The sequence below is a fragment of the Terrapene carolina genome, unplaced genomic scaffold, assembly GCF_002925995.2.
Source record: "Terrapene carolina triunguis isolate 2854851 unplaced genomic scaffold, T_m_triunguis-2.0 Scaffold111, whole genome shotgun sequence".
Classification (NCBI taxonomy): domain Eukaryota; kingdom Metazoa; phylum Chordata; order Testudines; family Emydidae; genus Terrapene; species Terrapene triunguis.
The window spans coordinates 17,374,284-17,399,515 of NW_020664462.1; the positions used below are offsets into that span (position 1 = coordinate 17,374,284).

General features: G+C 40.9%; 1 protein-coding gene across 1 annotated transcript in view; it reads right to left on the bottom strand.

Moving 5' to 3' along the window:
• The window catches only part of PTPRN2 (protein tyrosine phosphatase receptor type N2), a 688,626-nt gene that overhangs the window by 98,558 nt on the left and 564,836 nt on the right, over positions 1-25,232 (bottom strand). The window contains exon 12 of the mRNA XM_029911620.1: positions 18,179-18,394. Within this exon, the coding sequence (XP_029767480.1) occupies positions 18,179-18,394 (216 nt within the window). The remainder of the gene's footprint in view (positions 1-18,178; positions 18,395-25,232) is intronic.

A 25,232-nucleotide genomic window follows, 5' to 3' on the forward strand; every position in this document is an offset into this window, starting at 1 on the left:
GAAAATCCATTAAGACCACATGGGTTACTAAAAGGCCTATCTTGAAAGATACCTTACAATGGAGTATACATGGGTTAAGTTTATAGCAGAGGATGACACTCAAACTAGCCTGAGGTAGGGCTTCAGTGGTAAATATCAACTTGTTTCCTCATATGTAATGAATAATTAAGCTTTCCCTAAATCTGAACCTTGAGCTCCACCACAAAGGAGTCTAGGAAGAAATTATCAGAGCATGCCGAGTATTTGCTCTAAAAAGCGTACTGTTAGCCAGAGATAGCATACTGACGTAGCCAAGTACACAGCCTCCCCGCTCCACCCCACAAATCCTGTGATAAACATGGCACAAAGTCCAGAAAGACCCTTTTACGCATGTCGATTCTGCTTATGCATAACTGTGCAATACATGACAGTATGTAGTACAGGCAAAAGTTAGAGCACAGAACTAACTAACTAACTAACTAACTAACATAAAATAAAACCAGATGACTCCTTGCCATAATTAGTCAGAAAACGGAATCTGATCAGCACAGTAAGGTGCTAATATCAGGAGATGAAGATGGCAGTTAAGAGATGCCTGATACACATCTCTTGCTTATGCTCATTTCTTTTAAACATGAGCTGTTGAATGTTGTCACCCTCTATCCAAGCTGTCTTATATGCAGATATCACAGTTTATTAAAATGTGTCCACACAGTCTGATTGTGCTCAGTCTGGGTGTCTTGAGGGGCTTTGTGGTCCTAGCCCAGTAACAGATTTTGACTCCTGAATCATTCTCACCTAGTGAAAAACAGTAGACTGACATAGGAATCAGCAGATGCCTTGCGACCCAAACTCCAGGTTACATGGACTCATGGTAAAAGATCCTAAACTCCATATAGACAGTTACGTAGACTAAAATACTGAAACTTGATCAAGAGACTCTCACTTTGTAGTGGTGACCTATCTTTCTCAAAAGTTGATATAACCTGTTATAAAAGGAATTGCTCAGTCTAGAGTAAATGCAAGTAGTCTCACAAAATCTGATGTTTTGTTAATTAGGGTTGCCAATGTTCTAATCATAGAAAACTGAACACCCTGGCCCCGCCCCCTGCCCTTCCCCGAGGCCCCACCCCCCGCTCACTCCATCTCCCCTCCCTCCGTCGCTAGCTCTCCCCCACCCCACTCACTCACTCATTTTCACTGGGCGGGGGTAGGGGGTTGGGGTGCAGGATGGGATGTGGGCTCTGGGGTGGGGCCAAGGATAAGGGGTTTGGCGTGTGGGAGGGGGCTCAGGGCTGGGGCAGGGGGTTGAGGTGCAGGATGGAGTGAGGGCTCCGGGGTGGGGCTGATGGGTTTGGGGTGCAGGAGGGGGCTCAGGGAGGGAGTTTGGGTGCAGGAGGGCGTTCAGAGCTTGGACAACGGGTTAGGGCATGGGAGGGCGTTCGGGGTGTGGGCTCCAGGCAGCGCTGACATCAGGCAACTCCCAGGAAGCGGCCAGCATGTCTCTCTCTAGCTCCTATCTGCACGCTGGCCCTGCCCACAGGCACCACCCCCACAGCTTCCATTTGCCACAGTTCCTGGCCAATGGGAGCTGTGGAGCTGGCGTCAGGTGGCGCCTCTGGGTGCGGGGCAGCACTCAGTCTCCCTGGCTGCCCCTCCACCTAGGAGCCAGGGGACATGCCAGCCACTTCCCAGGAGCCGCACGGAGACTGCCTGCCCCACTGCGGACAGCTGGACTTTTAGCAGCCCAGTCAGCTGTGCTAACCAGAGCCACCAGGGTCCCTTTTTGACTGGGCGTTCCGGTCGAAAACCTGGCAACCCTAGTTGTTATTCTTCCCAGCATGTTTACCTCAAATCTATTGAATAGGAACCTAGAACTAAAGGAATTCATAATTTTCCAGTTTCTTTAAAACGAAACAAAACCCTACCCTCAACGCTATATACTAGTACAAAAGTCAAATTTCTTCATTATGCATCTGAAGTTACATAACGTAGAAAAGTCAAAAACAATCCAATACAGAGGCCTGTCATTCTCAAATGTTAATCGCTTGTTAACCAAACCCAAACCCAAACCAAACCAAACCCATCTCTGCTTCTTCATACACATTTGAAAATTGTGAACACCAGAGATGGAATCAGAATTATCTAGGGAATAGAATTAGGAGAAATGCAAAGATACCAAAGGAAAATTCAAATATATTAACAGTGATGGACACTTACATAGCATGCCCTTAAAACCTAAACCAGACAAGCATCATAGAACATACTGTAAAGCAACAAATACACTTTAACCAGAAATAAACAAAATGACTTAATATTTATTTTCATTTGTAATAGAATTAACGTTTGTAGAGTGAAATGAACTATGTGAAATGTTAATTTTTAAAAGATTCTGTGCTACAACTGCTAACAAAACATACTGTGGATACTAAGAACATATGCAAATTCTATAGCATGACCTTTAAAATTACTTAGGAAAATTCTCCTCCAGTATGCTTTCCTTCTCACTTATTTGAGCATTTTTCTTATTTTTCTTTTAAAATTATGGAACTGCCCTTTACAGTTATAGTTGAACTGAGTTTTGCACATACAGCATGGATTCAACCATTTTGTTGCACATGTACTGACACCACAATGAAAACAAAAACTGAAAAAGTTTACTGTATGTAGAAAAATCAGATTAATCTAAACCAGGACTAAAACACTATGATGCACTAATTATAATTGTATAGTGTCACTACAGAGCAGAATGAAAGTTGTTTGGCTGCCTTCACTGTGCATTTCCATAGCTTAACATGATTGGATTTCTTTTAAATTTAACCTTAACTGAGCTTCCTGGTTTGTAATCCTTGTTTGGGGGATAATTACAACCTCCCTATAATTGTTTTACTCTTAAATTACTGAAACAATCTCAACCTTAATTCAATTTAAACAATTTTTTTGTCCGGGAATATAATAAATAATTCATATGTTGGGAATAATTATGTATATAATTTTGTTTACAATTATGAAGCGGTAACTATTGGAATCAGAGTACATTCCAACAATGAATCATCTCATAAATATTGAAATAATGCTTAAATGAGATATGTATAGAGAACAAAATGCTACCTTTGGACTAGATGCATCCTTATAAATACGCTTTCTGTTGCTCTTTTAACCCCATCCAGACTGCTATGTAATAGAACTCAGAAGAAAAAAAATAAAAAAGAGGAATAGAAATTTTAGATTTATTAATTTAGCTGTGGATGCAGAATTGTTCTCTACATTTTAATTGTCTACCCAGGTTCTGATACTGCATCCATCACCACGGTCTCCAAACCCATTATATAATCTCAAGTACTTTGTTGAGATTTAGTTTTTAAAATGACTTTGATGATGGAGCTGTTCTCATTTCTCCTGGGATACTATTCCAGAGTCTATTATCTTCCAGCCAGAAATCATGCAAGGCTTTGATAATCATGTTTGTGTTTTTCTAATAAGACCCCAATTTTTTTCCCTCATGCCCCGTGAAATGAAAAACTTCAATTAGTTTAGCACTCCAAGTGATTCTTGGTCATGACTCGTACAATTATGAGCCCATACCATCACACACACAAGAAAGCAGAAGTAGCTGCAGAGGAGGGGAAAAGAAGGGAAAAATTAGTGTTCCTTAAACTGGAGAGGAATTTTTTGATTTTGGTTTGTTCCCTTCACTCCTCGGTTTCAAACATTTGAACAACAGAGCGATGAACTATCCTCCCACCATAAGAAAGCCACGTACTACAAGGCTATGAACACATCTATAAAAGCTCAGTGGACTTCCGCATTTCCATTTTTCTATTATTCTAACACTACAATTACACCATATTTAATATACAAGATTTCCATACACTAATCTTAGTTCCCCAACTGGCCCCTCAGAACAGATGTTGAACAGCCTAAAGCTTGTGTTGGTTTTCTGTGGTAGGGATCTTCCCTTGATAGCAATTCCTGGGCAGATGCAATCAGGTGAGGGCCTAATAGTGATAGGTTCCAATGAATCTGTACTGCCATGGAACAATTGTGGTGTGGTTTCTGTCGACACCCAGAGGCACAGGTCTCCTTACAGAGGATATGGGCCTCCGTATCAGTAAGGTTTGGGGGCAACAGTCAGTCCGTTCTGCCACTTTCTCCTAATGGAACAACATGGGAGATAACTCTGAGCAGAACCTCAAGCAGACTTCTTCCCCCTTGGCCTCCCTAATGTATCCTTTCCTAGAAAAGGAGGTGACTGGGGGGTAATTAGGCCAAGGAATATGAAAAATCATCTTATGAAACCGGTGCCTTTGGCTACCAAGATTCCAAATGTAAATGCTTCAGAGGAAGAGAAGAAATATAAGAAAGTTTTAGAACTTTCTTAAAAGGGGCCTCAAATAACTTTTCCAGACATAATTATCGTAATTCTGGGGCGGGACAGGGGTCTGCCACACCTGTAAACTGGGGCGGAAGGATGGACTTGTGGTTAAAACACTGGATTAGCATACAATAGAGAAGATTTGGGTTCAGTTCCTGGTTCTGCTACAGACTTTGTATATAACATAACGGCCAGATTCTCAAAGTGCTGAGCTCTCCCTGAGACCAATGAGAGCTGCTAAGTCTGAGCACTCTTGAAAAATCTACTCCTTGATTCTCCAACTCTTTACTTCCTTTTCCCGCATCCTTTGTCTGTCTTGTCTATTTACATTGTATGCGCTTTCGGGCAGGGACTGTCTATTATTATGTGTTTGCGCAGCACCTAGCAAAATGGGATCCTTACAATACAGTAGGGGTTACTGCAATACAAATAAATAATAATGGCATTATTCATGTGATAACACCAGGCAGAATCACGTGATAAATGCATTTATCATGCACCTTTGACTTCATCTGCCCACTAAGCCAATTTTTTCTTAAGACACCAAGACACATTGACCAGCTTTCAGCAGCTGCTGTTATTTAATGAGGTGGGGAGCCAGAAAAATGTTTCCTCTTCCTCTCCCCAAATGTAGAGCTGTTGGGTACCCAAACTGTGCAAAATTTAGTCCTGAAACAGCTACAGTTTCTCAATAGATAAAAATGTTCAGACCATATAGTCAGTTGTCTTGTGGCCCCTCAGGGGTAGAAATTGGGTTTTATCCCATTAGAAGGAAAGATTTCCAGCTTCATAATGGACCTCAGCGTTTACTTCTAGCTCTGGAAGGACCTGACATGATAGTTTCCTGAGAAATGAAAATGTAACTGTTTCAAAATCGATCATAGCCCATTTTAGAGGATTCTGTGGCTCTGCCTGAACCCTGGGTAGCTGGACTCACAATAACTGAGGCAAAATATAGTCCCAATAGTTTTTTTAAATGTAAAATAGTTTTTTTTCCTGTCAAATATGTGGTATATACAGAGTAGGCTCTTATTTGGGATGACCAACATAATGCACTTCTGTCTAGTTAGGTTTCTATAAGGGTACCCATCGTCACGATCTCTTAATTGCTGTCCATGGAAAGTAAACACAAAACCACTCTCCACTTCTACTCCCGATAGCAGGAACAAACTTAAAATTCAGATTTTGTGCAAAATACATATTAGATAAAGTATGAAGGTGAGGTTTGAGAGGGACAGCATGAGGGAGTTAGGTCAACAAGAGGGCTTTGCCTCTTGTAAAGTAATGTGACTATCCCAAACTCCTACCCACAAGAGTCTGTGAAGTTCTCTGGAATGACAGCATATGTTAAAGAGTATGAGTGATCTCAGAATAGGCATTCTTCCCTTGCTTGTATAGCCAACAAAAGCTAGGAGTAAAAAGGATTAATAAAGACAGTAAGTAATATTACAGATTCCCCTTAAACATTACAGGAGACACTGAAAATTAGAACGGACTTTGTACCAAAACCTTAGTAGCAACACTTACAAGAACTTGAAGATTTAACATTTGGGGGAAAACAAAAATACAGAACCATTGGACCAGTCTTTTAACTGGTCTTTTTTAATTGCTATGGCATTGCCAGCCAGTGATGAAGAGATCACTGCTGAAGCCCTGACTTGCCTTGCTGCTATCATATGCAATAAATATCTCATTGCAACAGGCACAAGGAAAAAAGGAAATATCTGATGCCATAATTGAAGTTCCTTGGCATCTTTTTTTAAATATAACAAGTCTCTATGTAATTGTGAACATAGGTATTGCCATACCGGTTCAGAACTGGGATCAATCTAATCCAGTGTCTTGTCTCCGACAGTAGCTAATACTAAATGCTCCAGGAGAAAGTGCAAGAAACCTTGAAATAGGCAGATGCAGGAGAATCTGCTCTCCAGAAAGGTCTCATCCTAAATTAGATAGTGTCTTAAACCCTGAAGTGTGAAGTTTTATGTCCCTTCCAAAATCTTTTTTTAGCATTATCTATTTTAACTAAGATATTTGTCCAGTTCCTCTTTGAATCTTACTAAATCCTTGGTCTTGATGACATCCTGTGGCAATGAGTTCCACAGTCTAATTATGTGTTATGTCAAAAAAATTTCCTCTCTGTGTTTAGAATTTTCTGTCTTGTAATTTCATTGAAAGTCCCCTCGTTCTTGTGTTATGAGAACGAGGAACATAGACATTTCTGCTTTCTCTTGTGTGTGACATTCATTATTTTGTATACTTTTATTGTTAATTGGTGATAAAACAAGTACTTGGAAGCACCAGAAGAATGGCCTCCCACAAGGATCAGTATTGTCTCCAATGTTTTTGAACTTATATTTGAATGACCTGCCATATACCGGGTCTTGCAAGGTTGTTTATGCAGATGACATGCGCCTTGGCATTCAGTCACACTCCTTTGACATACTTGAGAGCATTCTGAATGCAGATATGTTGGCTACGGACAATTATTGTAATTGGTGGTGCATGATACCAAGTGGAAATAAGATTGTACCGAGCGACTTCCACTTACATCATGCACAAGCAGGCAGAGTGCTGAACATAATTCTCAATGGTCATCAAATAAAACACAATTCACACCCAGTCTATCTAGGCATCACGCTGGACAGAACTCTCACATATCATGACCATCTTACAAAGACAGTGACTAAGGTCAAAGTGCAAAATAACCTGCTCGGAAAACTGGCCAGAACAACATGGGGCGCCAACACCCAAACATTATGCACTTCAGCCTTGGCACTCTGTTATTCAACGGCAGAGTATTGCGCTCCAGTATGGGCTCGCTTGTCTCACGCAAAGATCGACGTACAACTTAATTCCACCACACATTTTTTCAGGCACACTTAAATCTTCTCCTCTACGATGGTGACCAGTTCTCTGAAGTAGTGCTCCACCCTGTGTTTGTAGAGAGGATAATGTAGCAAAGCTCATGATGAAATTGCATGTGTCACATCTACTATTAAAGACTTGTTTAATCCACCACATAATCATCTACCCTCACATCACCAGTTGTGAATAAGTTTACCAAGTGAGGGATTTACAGTAGAGGCTACGTGGAAATCTTCATGGTCCGCAGAGAAAGTGACAAATAATTATTTTGTCTCAGACCCCACTCAACATCAACCTGGGATTGATTTACCAAGATGACAATGGAGCCTTCTGAACCAGTTTCGTACCAGACATGGAATTTGTGCTACAGTGGAATTTCGGTGGCATTTTAGAGACAGTCTCTAGGTCAATGTGGTAGCCACAAACCATGACACACATTGCTGAGGATGGCAAAGTGACTCAACTTCCTGGAGGTCTTCATGCCTTGAACATCGTTGATAAGAATGCTGTGGGGCTTGGCTTGACCAGTTAGCATATGCCAAAAAATAAATTGTTTTCCTTCTTATTTGTCTCCTTTCTACAATAAACAATCTCTTTTCATGTGAGTTTTCTATGCCCCTAATCATTGTTGTCTTCCTTCTTTGAGCCTTTCCAATTCTGCAATATCCCTTCTGAGATGGAATAACCAGTATTGCTCACGATATCCAGAGGAGGTTGAATCACTGATTTATATTTAACTAACTTTTAAGGCTCTCAAATAAAAGAATACTGATCAACAATCCTTAGAATGCCCCTGGGTTGATCCAGACTATCAAGACATAGTCAAACTGAGAACAGCCTGCTAGGCAACTCTACTGTATATTTTAATTTCACAGTCAAGCGGTTTCTAGTGAGGTTAAGAAGAAATCCCCTGTCACCGAATCACAACCCTTAATTCAACCCGAACACTTTCCTTCTACAGAGAACCATGGAGGGAATCTACTACCAGCTGTTGGAAAAGAGATGGTGTCATAGAATATCAGGGTTGGAAGGGACCTCAGGAGGTCATCTAGTCCAACCCCCTGCTCAAAGCAGGACCAATCCCCAGACAGATTTTTGACCCAGATCCATAAATGGCCCCCCTCAAGGATTGAACTCCCAACCCTGGGTTTAGCAGGCCGATGCTCAAACCACTGAGCTATCCCTCCCCCTGTCAAAAGACTTTTCTCCATACTACCTACCAAACAGTGAGAAAAGGAAAAGTTCTTCTGCTATCATCTTCCCCCCCAGTCCATCTATTCCTAGCTACTGGGAGAGATCAATATTTCTGTCCTCCTCCATGCAAATATTCTGCCTGATACACTTAGGAGCCAGACTTGGGAGTGCAGACCCGTGGTACTATGGCTGGGTAGGAGCGCCCGTATGGTACCATACCAGTCCACTTCAACCTCTTCTACTGTTGCTGGTAGAAATCAGTTGGAATGGAGAGCTTTGGAGCTAGAAAGTCTTGGGTCTCAATTCACGGAGGGGGGAGGAGAATGGTTTACCCCAACCAAGTTAAAACATTTAAACTAGAGAATGAAGGAAGGTCTGGACTGTGATAATGATGAACTGTTCCCTCTTGGGAGGGAATAAGTAAGCCACTTATGAGACCTATATCCTGGCAGAACAATGCTGCCCAGGTAAAGCAAGAGCAGCGTAAACACACGAAAAAGCTGTACAGCAGCCTGCAACTAGGTGAGCTAGACTAAAAACAAAGCGTTTGCACAGAACAGGAATAGAATTTTATCAGACTGAAATATTAAAAAACAAAATATTTCCTTGATCAAAACTGCTATTCATTCAGAATCCAGTCATCCCAAACAGCAATAAAAAAAATAATCTAGGAACTGTAGAGCAAAGACTAGAGTAGGAAAAACCCAATTCATTTACCCATTTACTTATGTCATCTGCATCAAACTAGATTTCCTCCAACTCAAAAAATGATTGGTCTTGTCCTAAAATAAATGATTTGTTCTTTGAAAGACTTCAATTCTAGACATGTGCTTTCAAAGTTTCCCTTCCGTGGTCTTGATGTAATCATTTTATACAAACTTAAGCGATGACAATTCGATCTGTATGCTGAAAGGTACCATCCCCTAACCACCTGAATATGAAATGCAACATGAAAGAGGCAAGATTATTTCTGTTATCATGGAACACATCAGTGTCACTACAGCCAAAAATATTTAATGGTGAAGTAAAAATTTGAAACAACATCTGTTTCAGTTCTTTATTGTATCTTGTTGTTTTGTAGAATGTCTGAAAGAGGAGCCTCTGTTTTTGTTTTTTAAACTACCAGGAGGTTATTGCATCTGTATTTAATGCACATAGAAAAATGCTATCTTGGATAGCAGGTACTCTCACCCTCTTTTGCAGGCATATTTGGAAGGATCTGAACAGTTATATCTCATGAAGTGATAACTCGAGCTGCAGCTCATCCTGCCCAAACACTTTTCCTGTGGTTTATCTTGATATATAATTTAAAAAACTAAAGGGCAAAAAAACCAACAACCTTGTTTTGGTTTTGCTTTGCAGAGTCTGCCTAGTTCTTACAGGAGTGGTATGTGATCATGTGCAGAGGTGGTGAGTGGAGGATCCAAGAATCCTTCACCACCACATAAGGTCCAAGCAGAGGTGGGCCATATCTGGACTAGGAAACATGTTATCTGGTTGTGGTCGCCTTAGGTTCCTCACTAGGGCTGACCACAACCAGATAACATGTATTTAAATACGACTTGGTCTTTCTAGACTACGTGCAAAGCTCCGTTGAAAATCATGTTAGGTTGTCTCTAAAACATTAGCTAACACCTTTAACTATCTTCCTAGCCCTGACATGACTTTTCAGTCAATGCACTCAGAGAAGTTCAGGTTCTGCTTCATCCACAGTCCCATGGTACCTCAAAGGGAGTGAAGACACAAAGCTGGGCCCCCAACCCTTCTTCCCCAACACTGACTCATAGAATGGGACTGACAAGAAGGGTGTAGCGGTGGGAGTGCTGCTCCTGGAGATCAGGGAGACATATTGCACCTGGGCTCCTCCCAGGGAGTGCAGTTCTACACCAACCCCCAACAGACATGGTCTACAGAAGTCTCATATGTTTAACTAATCAGCCCCTACTCTGTTCCACAGATTGTGATTCAGCTGCACATAGTTATTCTGAATCCATGGTAAGACTTCTCCCACATTAAAATAAAAATGAATAGCTTTATCTAGTCTAAATGAACTGGGAAAAAGAAATGAATTGAACATGTACAGCCGATTTAGCTGCTGGATGCCCAAAAGAACACAGATTCCATGGACATGTCAGAGTGTAGTACAATGGTGATGGGCACTGTGGAAAACCCTAAGACAGAGAGAGAGAGAGAGCAAACAGGTATAGAGGAAAAATCAGTCCCGTTCTTTCTAACTTCCACTGTTGTAAATCACAAATAACTCCAATGAAGTCAATGCAGGAGAAATCAGATCCCCCACCCTGCATTTATTTTTAAGGAAGGTAAAGATGCACCCCATGGGACTTCAGATCAAATACTTCCCAATTCATTAGGCAAGGTTGTGGTTCTCTCTGCCTTCTCTACATGGTACAGGCATTGTGCCATAATTGATTTTACTACAGGGAGACAATGCATTGCGCTGTGCCTGAGAGTAGCCTGAAACAGCTCAAGCTAAATTGGCAGTTAGCCAGTGGTGTCAGCACGATGAAATTGGGGCAGTTCTGGAAGGCAGAAACTTGGTGAGCCAGAGTAGGGGTCAAGACCTTGTCAGTCAGGTAGTGGCTGTCACATCAGGCAGAAAAGCCAGGGTAACTGCTGCTGCAAGCTCAGAGAGATGCCCCATCATTGTCAGGGAAGTATAATTGTTGGGAGCTCTTGTCGTATTGGTAAAGAAAAGGGTTCTGAGTGTTTTTAGTGCCAGTTGCTTGTTATTCCTGCTGCCACTCTCGCCACCCAGAAGAGCAAAATCCAGGAAAAGAGTATATCGGAATAAGAGAAGTTTCTTTCAAGACCAGAAATCCAAAGAAAAAGGCAGGAAAGATAGTTATGGTTACCTTCAGAGTCCAGAGGCACTGACTGTCCAGCAGAGTTTTCTAAGCAAGGCTATAGGGTACGTTTGGGAAAGCCAGAAACGCTACCTAATAATTAAAGGGAAATCACTAATTTAAACTACCACTCCCACTGGTTTTTCTTAGCATTCTCTTATACCATAAATGAACAAATGAATTATAGCAACCTGGCTTTTTTGTTCTGTGAGGAGCTATGCCCAGCTATGCTACCTATAGATAGTATAATGATAAAGATGATTGAGTTATATAGAACAAATTCAAATAATAAATGTAATGGGAAAAAACAAACCCTCTCCCCGCTCCCTGCTGCCACCTACCCACACTAGTCAGCTTCTTTTTGTAGGCCCTCAAAGAACATCTCTCTCCAAATCACCCACTTCCTACTCCAACAAAAGTGTTCTAGCATGGACTGCAGTGCCCACACTGTGACAACCATGAACCTGTCTTGGAGGGTGAAGCCTGCCTATAGTCAGGGTGAGTCATTCCTCTCCTCCTAACATTCAGCAGTTCTCAAAAGTTTATTTTTCAATGTTCGTATTTAAAAATAATAAAGCTTCGGTGGACAGCTGAATGTTACAGAAAGGGTGGAAACTCATGCTAATAATATGCAGATTCCACTCTCCAAAGCTGTTCCATAGGGGTTACAATATAGCCAGGACTGTACATGCTAGAACATTTTGTCAAAGCAGGGAAGGAGGTAATTGGAGGGGACTGCTTCTCACAGATTTAGAAAAAAAAATAAAAAATGTATTTGTTGAGATGCGCTCTAAATCCATTTATTTGGCCTTTCAGAAGCTAACACTTAAATTGGGCATTTTTTATTAAACATTTTCTGCAGATCACTTAAATGCTAGGAGTACAATAGAAGTGTCTGACAAATTTCTAATGCTTTTTAAACTCACAGTATTATGTAGTTACATTACTATTTGCTGGGTCCTACTACTATAACAGGCAGTGAAGTTGAAGAAAGTCATATATTCCATTGCACTACAGCAGTTGTGGATCATCCTGTAAGGTTAAATCAGATAAAACCTGATTAGGAGCTAAGCCCACCTTTGTACATCACTTGTTTTGCCTCATCCTCCTTTAGCCATCTATTGTCTAACTGACCTTAATAAAATATTTACCTCTACGCACCCAATTTAAATGATTTTTTAAAATTTCAAGCATTTACCCTGATATTACCACCTTTAATCACCTTGCATAATTCCTTTGTTGTTGTTGTTGTTGTTATGCACCATTTTTGTATTGAATATACACTGTTGCATATAAAAACTGCCCCATACTGTGGAACAAGATTTCACAATGAACTTATATATAAAGCAAATTTATATGGGGTTATTTATTTGCTTATTTTTAAGACAAAAATCCAGTTAATTAAAATATACAAAATTGTTTATACTGCGACTTTACATAACACACAATAAGAACTCCAAAATGAGCAAGTTTGGTCTAATAAATATATTTCTCAATGTACTTTTATTTGATAGACTATCGGGGTCTGTCTTGTCACCTTATACTGCCATGTGAGTTTCTTTTATAAGAACACAGAAAAATTATGTTCCAGTGTTAAAGTTCTATATATTCCTAGAAATGAAAAGAAGAAATGAGCCTCAGGGCTAAATTTTCATCCTTCCAGTACCCTTGCTTGATTTACTCCTTACTGACATATTTTCCATAAGTATATTTATGCACCTCATACTTAATGCTACCTTTTATGTCTAGGTATGATGCGTGAGTGATTTTACATATCATGTGTGCTATAATACTTAAGGTATTTTTAAAATTTCCCAACTTGTCAGATTACTTAGTCACAAAAAAATGATCCTTTTTTTTGTTCATTAAACATAGCTTATTAGAGTCCACTGTTCTAGAGTGTTGATATGTCAACACCATAATAAGACAAATATGTTACTTGTGAAAATTGTAATTAAATATCAGTGTGTAGGTCATATAGAGTCTGAAATATGTAGTTACATCATATACAACATAGTATACATATATCTGAAGATACAAGACTGGCAAGATGGTCAAATAGAAAACATGACTCCAGTGGAGTCCTTCAATCAGATCCTGTCCACACACACAAAAACAAAAAAAAAAATTGTTTTTGGCAGAATCAAATTTGCAAATTATTTGTTAACAGGCAACTGACATGCATTTTTTTTAAAAAAGCTATATCAAAGAATAAATGAGAGTAGAATCAGGCCTTTCAAACCACTGGGAATTTTACCATTGGCTTTGATAAGGGCAGGACCAAGCCATTATTAAGAATAAATTTTTACAACAAAATATTTCAATAGCATTTTCTCTTATTTATCTGTCAAGACCAGCTATCTGGGTTCTGCAAAATCTAAGGACACCACTCCCCACTTGAACTGATAGTATTTAGTGTTTTTAATGTAAGCAACTCTTACAAGATCACTAGAATCTTGAATGCAGACCTCAGGAAGTACAAAGATGATTTTATAGTCTTAATGTATCACTTTCTAGTACATGTCTCAACACAAGTTCCTTTACTTCACTCTTTGAGGATGTAAATATGTTCTTCTGTGCTGCAGTGAAACAAAACTAAATACCCCTAAAAATGGTATCAGCATAATAATAATGGAGCTTGCTGAGGTCAGCATCATATATTTGAACTTGCGGGTTTAGCTTCAACCATAGTGATGTTGCATGGACCACTATCAGTGATGCAAAAAAATTATGTTCACTAGCAAAGTTCTCCAATTCATCATATAAAACAAGCAATGACTTAACATCTCTTTTGCACAACCCAGCATTCCCTACATAATAGCAGTCACCAGCATACACTGTCATTACATTAATAAATTGCTCACTAATGGGAGCAGTGACAACTAAGATGTGCACTTAGCAGCACTGTTTGCAGGCTGCCCCCAATGCCTGTTTTTCTCTGGGTTGTGTCCCAAAGGCTTCAAAGTGCACAAGGAAAATCTGCTCAGTGTTGTGAACTAAATCAAAGAGTATTTGCTGAAGATTCCTAAGGAGCTTCTGCCCTAATGTCATGGAAGGAAGAGTGAGCTTGCCCAATACTACATTTGCTTTCCAAAGAAGATCAAAGCAACAGGAACAACAAATGCAAACATGAGAGAGAGAGAAGGGGAAATAAGGACATCTCTTTAATGATCTCTGAACTCCTACACTAATTTAACCAGCTGCTATGCATATAATTGGACAAGAATATGAAAAGTATAAAAGGTACACAAAAATAGATGGTCTGTGTCTGTGCATAAATTGTGTTATGTACATATAGCATTTGACAAGATATACTACTACAATTAAATCTGAAAAACTGCTTGACCACAGCCTTGCAAAACCAGGCTGCATCTTTTCTTTGCAAATGGACACATTAAGTCTGAATAGCACATTTATCCTTCCAAGTGTTTGAACGTTACTTTTTTTTTGTTTTAAGTATTATAATAGGGACTGGCAGAACAGCTAGTTAAAGGTGAGCTGTTTTCATTATATAACCTTCTAAAAATCAAGAATTGTAAGTCAGATATTTCAAGTTTGTTTTGGGCTACTAATTGACAGGTTCTTGGAAGGCCAATTTTTCCCCTAAATTTTAAATGGTATGGAACTTTTTATTTAAAGGTAGTTCACACACACTACCTATATAAGAGTTATTCCTGCTAGGAAAAATAACTGATTCTTCATAGCAAAGCTACGTTTCATAACATTCATTCTGCCTCAGCGCCCTACGCTTCAGGCTACGTGCACAGCATGGCTATTACACAGACTTTGTGTAGTAAGATTTGCATTGTAACTGTCACAGATCTGATACAATATCAACAGACTGGATTGAATGCCAGCTCCCGCTACTAGTGTCTTAGAAGGATAACAGTGTATATGTTTTTCCACTGACAATACAGTTTGTCTATTTTCTCCCCATCTGGTATCACAGCATACAGACTACAAGGAGACCCCAAGTGTTGAAAGAATCCTTCTATGTCCACACGTAAAAATAAAGAATAAGAAGGGAGGAAAATCTTGAATGAATTAGGTTAAATCCATAATGTTTTTGTTAAGAATAGAAAAAGTAGGTCAGTCGTGTTTATATGAAAATAGGACCCAACTAAAATTTTGACAAGTATTTGCATTAGAGTTCTTCCTACTTAAGACTTGGCCATTGTTTTTACCAATTGATTTTCTCTCTGCACTTAATTGCACAAAAATGAATTCTGATGCCATTTAAGCTGCAGACAATAGAACATTATCAATCTGTAAATGCCTTAAACTTCAACAGACAAGTATTCTGAGTCTGCACAGCCCAATATTAGATTATGTCATGTATTTATTAACAATTTGAGTAATTAAGTGGATAACTAGGAAACAGTTTTAAATTGATAACATAAGAATAGTTTATATCTGAGTTTCTTGTGTCCAATTTTCAAAGTAGCTTTCTGGGGTTCTTTTCCTCCTCAAATATTAATATGGCCTGCAGAATTGCCTTTAGGAGGGCCAGTCAAGTTCAGGCAAAAAGGTAACTTAAGGCTTTTCCTGATATTTGTTTTGATGATGCAATGCAAAATTTCCATCCCTCAAATATTACAGATATGTCTTAGATTTAGCGGGGTTCAATGCAAAATTATATTTACTCTTAAAGGACAGGGGCTCAATCTTGCTCACATTTAAATCACTGGGATTTTGTCACAATTTCATTGGAAGGAGGATTAGGCGCTACAAATACACCTTGCTAAATCACTGCTGGTTGAAAGCAGCACTAGAATCACCAAAACTGTCTGAATATTTCATTTGGCTCCAGTTCTGGGGGCTGCTCCTCTGCCATTGAAGTCAGCAGCAAAACTCCCGTTGACTTCATTGAGAGAAAGATCAGGGTTTTAGGAATCTCTGCATCTATAGCCAAATCATGTCCCCCCTCATTCCCCCCCCTCCCATGACAGTAGTTCCACCAGAAACCAATGGGACTACTTAGGAAAATGAGGTTAGCAGGATTTAGTCAATGGCAAAGCATATCAATTTGATCTCAATACTGAAAAACTGAACATATTGTTAGCATTTTCATATTTTGTTTCACAAAGCAGATCCTTAGATCTTATTTGTAGCAAGTTTTTTTTAATATAAAAATCTGGCGAGAAGAAATGAAGCGCACATTTCATTTAGTGTCTGGATTACAGATTCTTATTAAACAAACCAGAGCTCATTATAAAATCAATATCAACTTAACCACCATGCCCCCAAGAGAAATGGTAAAAAAGGTCACTCCAAGAAATTCAAACAATTTTCCTGCTGGAAGGGCACGATTTTAATTACAGATACTATTAATTAGAACTGTCACTGGGAAGACTGTCCTGTTAATTATCACAAATTCAGTTTCAAGTGAGATTTTATAACCTGGAGGGCTTTTAAAAATACTAAGAATTATTTTATTCATGTTTAAGTGAAGAAAAAGATTGCCTAACTATTTTGAAGTCAATAGCAGGTTCCCTATTTTAAACCCTCTGCTCCTCCAAAACAAACCCCACACCTTACATTGACAAGGTCTTCTTGACTACAGGCAACAAAACTAGTTTAGCAATTTGTCCATACTTTGTCTTGGAGGACATGGTTTCGCTTCACTGATAAGCGCTAGCTTGCAGGCTCGCTCTCTCCCCCCTTGATAAACCCAGACTTTGTACTAAAGTTTTTCTTTCAGAATTAGATTTCTTCCCCTTCCTTAGAACTAAAGGTGAAGCCATTCCATTGAAATGCTAATAGCTATGCGTATGTTTGAATTCACTAGTTCTTTATTGAAGAATTCTCTGGACTGCTCAGCACCTCTCTACACAGGAGGAAATCATCTTTAAGTGATTACTGAAAGACTTCAAAACTTTTGAGTGAATGTATCCCTTTTGAAGACTTTTAGTCTCAAACTTCTAGCTATTGCAATTTACCAGAATATAGAAAGAGCACTGTTTAATCTTCAGTAGAACAGGGAGGTAAACATAAATGCAAGTAGCTTTAATTCAAAAGCACCAAGTAGAATATATTTCATTTTTTCAAGTGCAGTGAATTAATAGTAAAGCAATAATATCTACATAAAATAGCATTCCAAATGGTTTGGGGCACCAGACATGTAGTTGCAGGCAGTAACACCTACATTTACAGACAGATAACTAACCAGGAAATAAACAATAAATAAACTGATTATCCTAAAGAAACCTCAAAACTAGGCAGTTGTCTCTTAGCCAAACGCTTCAGAACCTGCACGCTCAATATTCCCATTGACTTCTGATTTATTTCAGAAGATTCGCCTGAAATATCCCTGTGTTACTTGGCACACATCTGCTTCCATTATGCTCATAGAAACAGTCCTGGGTTTACCTCCCCATCTATCAGCATTATATTTCACTTTATCTGAATAACGGCAGAAGGTGGCAACAGATCGGGTCAAAGGCTCCTTTCATATCAGACCCTGAAGAAGTCGATGATTCAAAGAGAGATACATCTTCCGATAACTAACAGCGCAAGCCATTCCTGAGACCCGGTGAAGAGTTTGGCTCTGAACAGTGGCGGTGTGTGTGGGTGTGGGTGTGGGTGTGTGTGTGTACTGGTGTTGTTTTTTCGGAGAGTTCCAATGGCAACTATTTTATGTTTCTAATTAGACGCACGTGTCCAGCAACTGCAAGAACTGGCGAAATTAATAGCCCGCAGTGAAAAGCGGTTACAGTGTATCTGCGGGGATATTACTTGGGAGGCTCCGAGCCGGCGTTGTAAAAAAAACAAAACCACCCCCGCAACTATGAATAACTGATCTCTCCCTCCTGGGGCTGATAAATAATCTGTTTAAGGGTGGGGGGGGGGGGGGAGAGAGAAATAAAAAGCAAGGGCTGGAGGCACAGCCCGGCCTTACCTGGTAAGCAGCAGTGGCATCTGAGCTGGTGTCAGTGCCCAAGGCGGACAGCTTCTCTTTTAGCCTGTGATGAGACTGATGGCGGAGGCAGTAGAGGACCCCAGAAGCAACGAGGACCCCAATAATGCAGGCGATGGAGAGAAGGGTGAGGATGATGAATTTGGTGGAGTCTTCGTCTTCCGCGGCGCGGTGAGGGAGAAGCTTCAGTTTGCTTTTCTGTTGGAGAGAAAGAAGCAGCGACTCAGCATTTGCTATAGAAACTTCAGAGACACGGAACTTGCCACTGGAGGGAGGGAGGGAAAAAACACTTTTAGCTCTGCGGGTTTACAATCAATGACGCCGGGAGAAACACCGCATGGGCACAGATGCAAAGTTTCAATCAAGCACCAACCATGTCAGGATGGAGGGAACCGGGCTCAGCAGAAACCAACGTGACCCGCAAAGATGGAAGCATTATTTTTGGCGTGTTAACGTTAAGACCAAAAATAAAAAGGAGAGTACATCCCTGTCTCACGTACCTTGTCTACAACTCTGTAAAAATGTGCGTAGCTAATGGACTGAGACAACGTCTTACGGTCCTACCACAGGACAGTCAGAAAAAAATATATTCCCAACAATAATCACTTCACGTCTGCAACAGTTGTCTGTATCGTAGACGGCTTTCTTTCTGTTTGTGTTTGTTTGTAGTTAACCTGGGACAAGAAATCCCTCCGACTGAATGACCAGCCATCCTGAAAACTGTTCGGCTTGCTTTTAAAATAATAGTGGTCACAACCAGTTCTGAGTACCTCAAGTCACCAATAGATATTTTAATTTTTATTGGTTACTGTATATGGGGTAGGGTCGTTATAAGCAAAGATCCATTTTTTTCTCGAGAGTGAAAAACAAAACTACAAAACAAAAAGTAGGTGCCTTAACTTGTGTCTTCTGTAGAAGAAAAAAAAGTAACAATTCCGAAGTCCTCCCGATTTTTTTTTTTTTTTTTTGAAGCAATAGGAGAGAATCCTTCTGGTGCATTTCACTTGTCTCCATGTGCTAAAAAGTTGTACAATAATTTCCCCTCATTAGCTTCATTATAAGCTATATTAGCAACAATTAAAAACGCAACATGAAAATGAAAAGACCAGGCACGCAAATTGCAGCAAGACTCATTTGGCCAGCATTCCCCTTTTCACAATTACCAGGGAAATGAATTGAAAAGCACGCCCCTGCCTCAGTCCTGGTTGCTACAAGATGAGAACAATTAGCAAACTCCTTTCCACCACCTAATTTCGCGTGGTAACAAAATGGATTTTTCCCCATGAATGCCTAGCCGGCCTATTCATTATCTCTTCTCTATTAGTAATTTTCTGCTCCGTATTCAGATAGCCAGCTCTTAATTTCCTCCTGTCTTGCAGTGTACACAGTGGCTCTTATGTCAGGCCCGGTCCATTTTTATCTTGTAATCATAAAGGCCACCAAAGCAATTATCGCTGGTCTTGACTGTAAAAGCTTGTCATTAATTAGCCTCCTTGCCTTCACAGTGCCGCGGATTAGCTGGAGCTGGGGCTGAGTTAATGGAAATGCAGGTTCAATAAGACTCCCAGATTTCCTTGCCTGGCTGCGCTGAGCAGAGGAGGATTGTTAGGTCTGTAAGCCCCGGGAGGTGGAGTGAGGGGGGTGGGGGCAGGAGCGGGGATGAGCACACAACGGGTTTGCAGTGCGTGTGCGGCTGCAAATCCCCCTCCTGCCGGCGCCTGAGCCAGCAGCGCTTTTACTGCGCGGCTGGTGCCGCCGCAGCGCTGGGGCCGGCTTTCGCTCCCTCCTCTCCCGCCCCGCCACAGCTGCTTCCTTCCCGGGTGAAGTCACTCCCGCGCTGGCCCCGCTGCCTGCCCCTCCTCCAGCCCGCACCGCCCAGCAGCCGCACGGCACCGGCCTGGTGCGCCGGCCGGCAGGCAGCGAGCCCAGCGCGCTAGCGGCTGGGCAGGGCCAGGCACTGGGGGACAGGCTCGGTGCTGGGAGCCACAGCCGCGCGCTCCTCCTCCTCCAGCGCCTGATCGGCCGAGCGCCACACCTGCTTCTCCACAGCCCCCCAGCGCGGGGTACCGCCCCTCCCCTGAGCCGCAGCCAGCCCGGCTCCCCGCTGCAGCCTGCTCCCTGCGCGGCCTGGCTGCGCCAGCCGGAACCTCCCGCCCCAGCTGCCTCTCCCCAGCCACCTCTCCCGGCCCCAGCCCGCTTCCCCGCTCCCCAGCACAGCGGGAGACCCACCGAGTTGTTTTTCCAGGCTGCCCAGCCCGGCCATCAGCAAGGCTTCGGGCTCCGTTCAACGGCTACCGGAGTGCAACAGCCCTGCCTCCCTGGCAGCGCACACAGCCAACCCAGGGCCAGCCCCGGGCCTCGCCAGCGCCCCAGACGTGTGTTCTCCAGCAAGGGGCCACCTGCCAACTCTTGACTCTTCCCCCAAGAGAAACTCTGGCCAGCGAATGCCACGGTCTTAAACAGCGGCGTGAGGAGCGTGCCCCGCACAGCATCCAGAGACACGGAACTGCCAGGTCCGTTCTCTTCCCACGGCAGAATCGATCCCTACAGCTTATTTTCCAATGCTCTGTCCAATTCGTTTTAAAAGTCTCCGCGGTGTGCAGACGCACAGCTCAGCCTGACTACGTAGCCACTTAAAGGGACACCATCAACAAATCTAGTCGGTTAAAAAAAAAAAAGAGTTAAAAGCAGTTTCAGACACTGCCCTGAATCCCGTCAGTTTCTGTGGTTTCATAATCACATTTTTAGACTATCTTCTCTCCTCTGTTGCTGTGTGAAAGACCCCCACAAACAACAGGGGAAAGGACTATACAGGAGAAAGATGAAAATAACCAGGCAAAGTGCTGTCAAATGGCTTAAGTAAACAAACTCAAAAGATGGACAGAAATATCTGTCCCTTTTCTGCCCACGTGAAGGTGAAAAACAATGGACACCTTTAAAAAAACAGTATTTTTTGTTTGTAATTGTTAATTTTGTATATTGGAGTAACACATTTCTACCCCGCTCTGTGGGTCTGCGGATTTAGTTTTCAAATGCTCTGATAATTTCCATTCAAATAAATCAGGGCTTGAAATCAAACGGAAGAGTACACTATACCTACGCCAAGACATATCTTTCAAATATGTACGGAGATTTCTCTACTAGACCGACTGTAGCATGAACAAGGCACAAGGGCTATGTATGCGTCTAAAGAATCACATTGATGAATATCATTTCAAAGTGGATGATGTAAACCTCCTCGGTATCAGTCAGGACGGATCCAATTACATGGCACTGGCCCATCTGAAATATTCTGCAATTAAAGGGGTCAAATAAAAATCACAAGAACCTCGATGCTTTAAGAAACCTGGCCATACTGATCATTTCCAACAGGGAGTCTTGCTTAAAAATGCAGGCGTCGCTGTTGTCCATTTACTTGGATTTGGGGGTGGGATGGAAGCTTCCATTACTCTGTCATAATTTCTATCTACTTAAATTCCTTAAGCGTCACCTCTCGGGCGGCTCCTTAAAGGAGAAAGTCATTGAGCCAAATCTTGCTCGCCTTTCCTACACGAGTAATGCCTTGATTTCAGTGGGGCTATTCTCCTAGGGCGAGAGCGAGATTTGGCCCAAGCTGCTGATTTCTCCCGAGTCACCTGAATACCAGTGTTTCTCCTTTCGGTATGTTGCAGTTCCGTCTGGCATTACTTTAACCCCTACCGACCTGGGCTTTGCTCTCTCTCTCCTGCGTTCGCTGTTCTCCCCATAAGCTAACGCGAATAAGAGCTACAACACGGGAGACCAGAGATGCAGACACCGCTTTCGCTGAAATGTTCCCATCCAAACACCTGACGGTCACCAAGCTCTAAATGCCCGATCTCACTCACACTGAAGTCACTTGCTGCTCTCCTATTGGGAGCAAGAACGGCCCCTAGATTATCCGAAAAATTAAGTTTATAGCATTGAAAGTGAGAGCCCAGACTCCTCGATCCGGAGCACCGTGTAGCACGGGGGAGAGGAGGGGGAGCCACTGTCTGGCTATGGTCTGTTGGAGAGGCAAGTGCTGTTAGACGCCATCCTTTAGCCATTCTTCACAATAAGGAGTGAGCATCACTACAACGCAGACTGTTGGAGATGATTTACGGCCTAGTAGAATTAGAAGATTTACCAACTTTGAAGTTTAAAATGCGCTAAAGTGAAATCGTATATACAACGAAAGGAAAAAGTGAGCTGGGTCGGGCCACCCGTTTATAAACGAAACTAAGCTCCCCCCGGCAGTTATAGAAAGCCAAGGGAGCTTTGTTTCCAAACTGATGGCAGGACAAGGCCCAATATTAGCCAGTTCTTGTCTTACAAACACTTAACTAATCGTCTGTTGATAGGTTTGCTTTTCTAGCAGCATCGCTGTGCAAAGGACACCAATTCATATTTAGTGATGTCATAAAAATATAGGTTTCAGAGTAGCAGCCGTGTTAGTCTGTATCCGCAAAAAGAACAGGAGTACTTGTGGCACCTTAGAGACTAACAAATTTATTAGAGCATAAGCTTTCGTGGGCTACAACCCACTTCTTCGGATGCTCTAATAAATTTGTTAGTCTCTAAGGTGCCACAAGTACTCCTGTTCTTTTTGCATAAAAATATACAAATAAATGATTTCTGATCCCCAGACAATGTGACTGGGTAAAATAAGTGCACGTTGTCTTTTTAGCTTTGCGAGTTTTCTGACTAAAGGTTCAGTTATAAATGATGATCCTGGATTTGACTCCATCTCATACCCTCCCTCCAACCCAGCTCCCATCAGCCAGGAACTTAGAATTTCCCAGTTTGACTAAACCCCTGGATTTCTCTCTGAGATTCTGCAACCAGGCCTCAGCCCGGAACAGAACCCACCCAGGGGTAATCAGAGTCTTGACTTGAAATTGAAAGAAAAAATATTTAAATATGTATGAATTTTACATTTACAGTCGGATGTCTTTTAAAGCAGGACACCTCTCTCCCTCGGCCAGTTCACTTTACCATGGCGTATGTGCTGTGGGGGGTGAGGAGGAGGGAAAACAATGGCTGTTGCATAACAAGAAAACCAAATAAATGCTCTTTTCTTCCAAGGCTTAACAAATCAACTGATTATAGAAGTTAGCCATCATTAAATAAATATTAGTCTCAGACACATGTAACTATGAATTATCAAAATAATCTATATAACTGGAGTACACAGGATATTACTTCTGAAAGATTTTTCTCCTTGGAAAATATTGTAATATTATAGAAGCAGTGGTATATGAACAACAACAACTGATGGTTTAGGAAGTTAGTTTAAATACGAGCATTTTCGAGATTCATATCCACTGTACTCATGCTTTTCAATGGTCATGGTCCTGCTTTAAATGCTACAAAAGCATGTATGCATTTTGTCTTAGAACATTGGTCCTATTTAGATTTAAATCAAAAATATTTTAACTGCATCATTTGTATAGGCTTTTCTAAGAGGGAAAAAAGGCGCTTAGGACCTGAACCTTTGTGAATTTTTTTTTTTTTTTTTTTTTTGCTGGTAAACTCACTGGATCATCCACCACACACTTTATATAAATTCAAAAATGTACAGGCATATTTAAAAGTCACACTGCTATACAACACTAACATAATCAAAAAACAACATATTACTCTATTGTGTTATCTAAGGATGCAGCCGGATAGTTATTTGTATCTGTAAGTCTTTATATTTCAAACGCAGCGAATGTTTGTAAATATTTAATGTACAGTTTCATGTACATAAGTTCCCATGCCTATGTTTGGAATGTGGGGAAAACGCTCTGAACCGATAGAGTACGGCTCAGACCTGGTGATGTAAACCTTCCAGATATATCAACACCATTATAATTTATTTATTTATTGCTTCAAGGTAGAAGGCCAGATTCTGAGGTCCTTACTTGACCAAAACTCTCACTGAAGTTAATGGGATTTTTGTTCTAATTAAAGACCGCAGAATTTGGGCTACAGTTTGCCAATCTCAAAAGTTATTTCTAGGTTGAGATAAGACCTATTAGTCTGCCAATTATTCTGTTTTTCTGATAGTTTGAAAGAAAAAAGTATTCAATAGCATTCATTTCACAAAAAAATAACATACTGTATATTTCCTGGAAAACTTTGAATTCTTTAGCTGGAGTCTTTAAAATTTGAGCGTTGCGTCTAGGTTATATATTAAACAATTCATTTCTCAGCATAAATAAAAATGAAAAGCAAACTACTTCATAAGCAAGGGCATAAAACTTTAGAATATGATTTGTCTTAAAATATTACAAAGTTAAAAATTTGAGTACTGTTTTTAATTTGGAATTCACTACAGAATCTAATAAATGAGAGAAGTGAGGTGGAAATAATCACGTATTAATTCTCTGCATTACAAAATCTTTTCAGGAGCTATTATCAGAGCAAGAGGCATTGTGGTTTGGATTCAGGGTGGGAGAAATCCTTTGTGCAACTGAAAGCTATTGTTCCTCTGTGCAGATGAAATTGTACTTGCAAATCTGCCATTCGTGGGGGGGTGGGGGGAGCAAGGTGCTTGGGCAGAAGAAAAGAATTATCCAAGAAAATAATTATTCTTAACAATAAACTTTCCTGAAATCAAATTTAGGTTCAGCGGTTTCAAAAAAGGATCTGTTGCTGAGATTTTCAGGAACTGACATTAAAATAAAACAGACGATTAGACATTTTTTATTTATCATCTTCTTAATACTGGCAACATAATGAGGGAGAATGTGTGTTGGTTTAAAGAAGTCTGAAACGCAGAATTGATTTTTAGTAAATTCCCCATGTAAGCTGGTTGGGGTGCAGTTTGAGAAACATGTTAAGTTTTGCTAAGTAGAAAAAAACAGAGATGAACAACTCTACAACAGGACAAACATGGCGACTCTCATAAAAATATACTTGCAGGAAATTTTCACAAGATATTTGACTTCAGTAAAAACAAGACTCAACAACACCACCACAAAGGATAACGATTCTTTTTCCTCTTTTTTTTTTTTTTTTTTTTTTTTTTTTTTTTTTTTTTTTTTTCTTT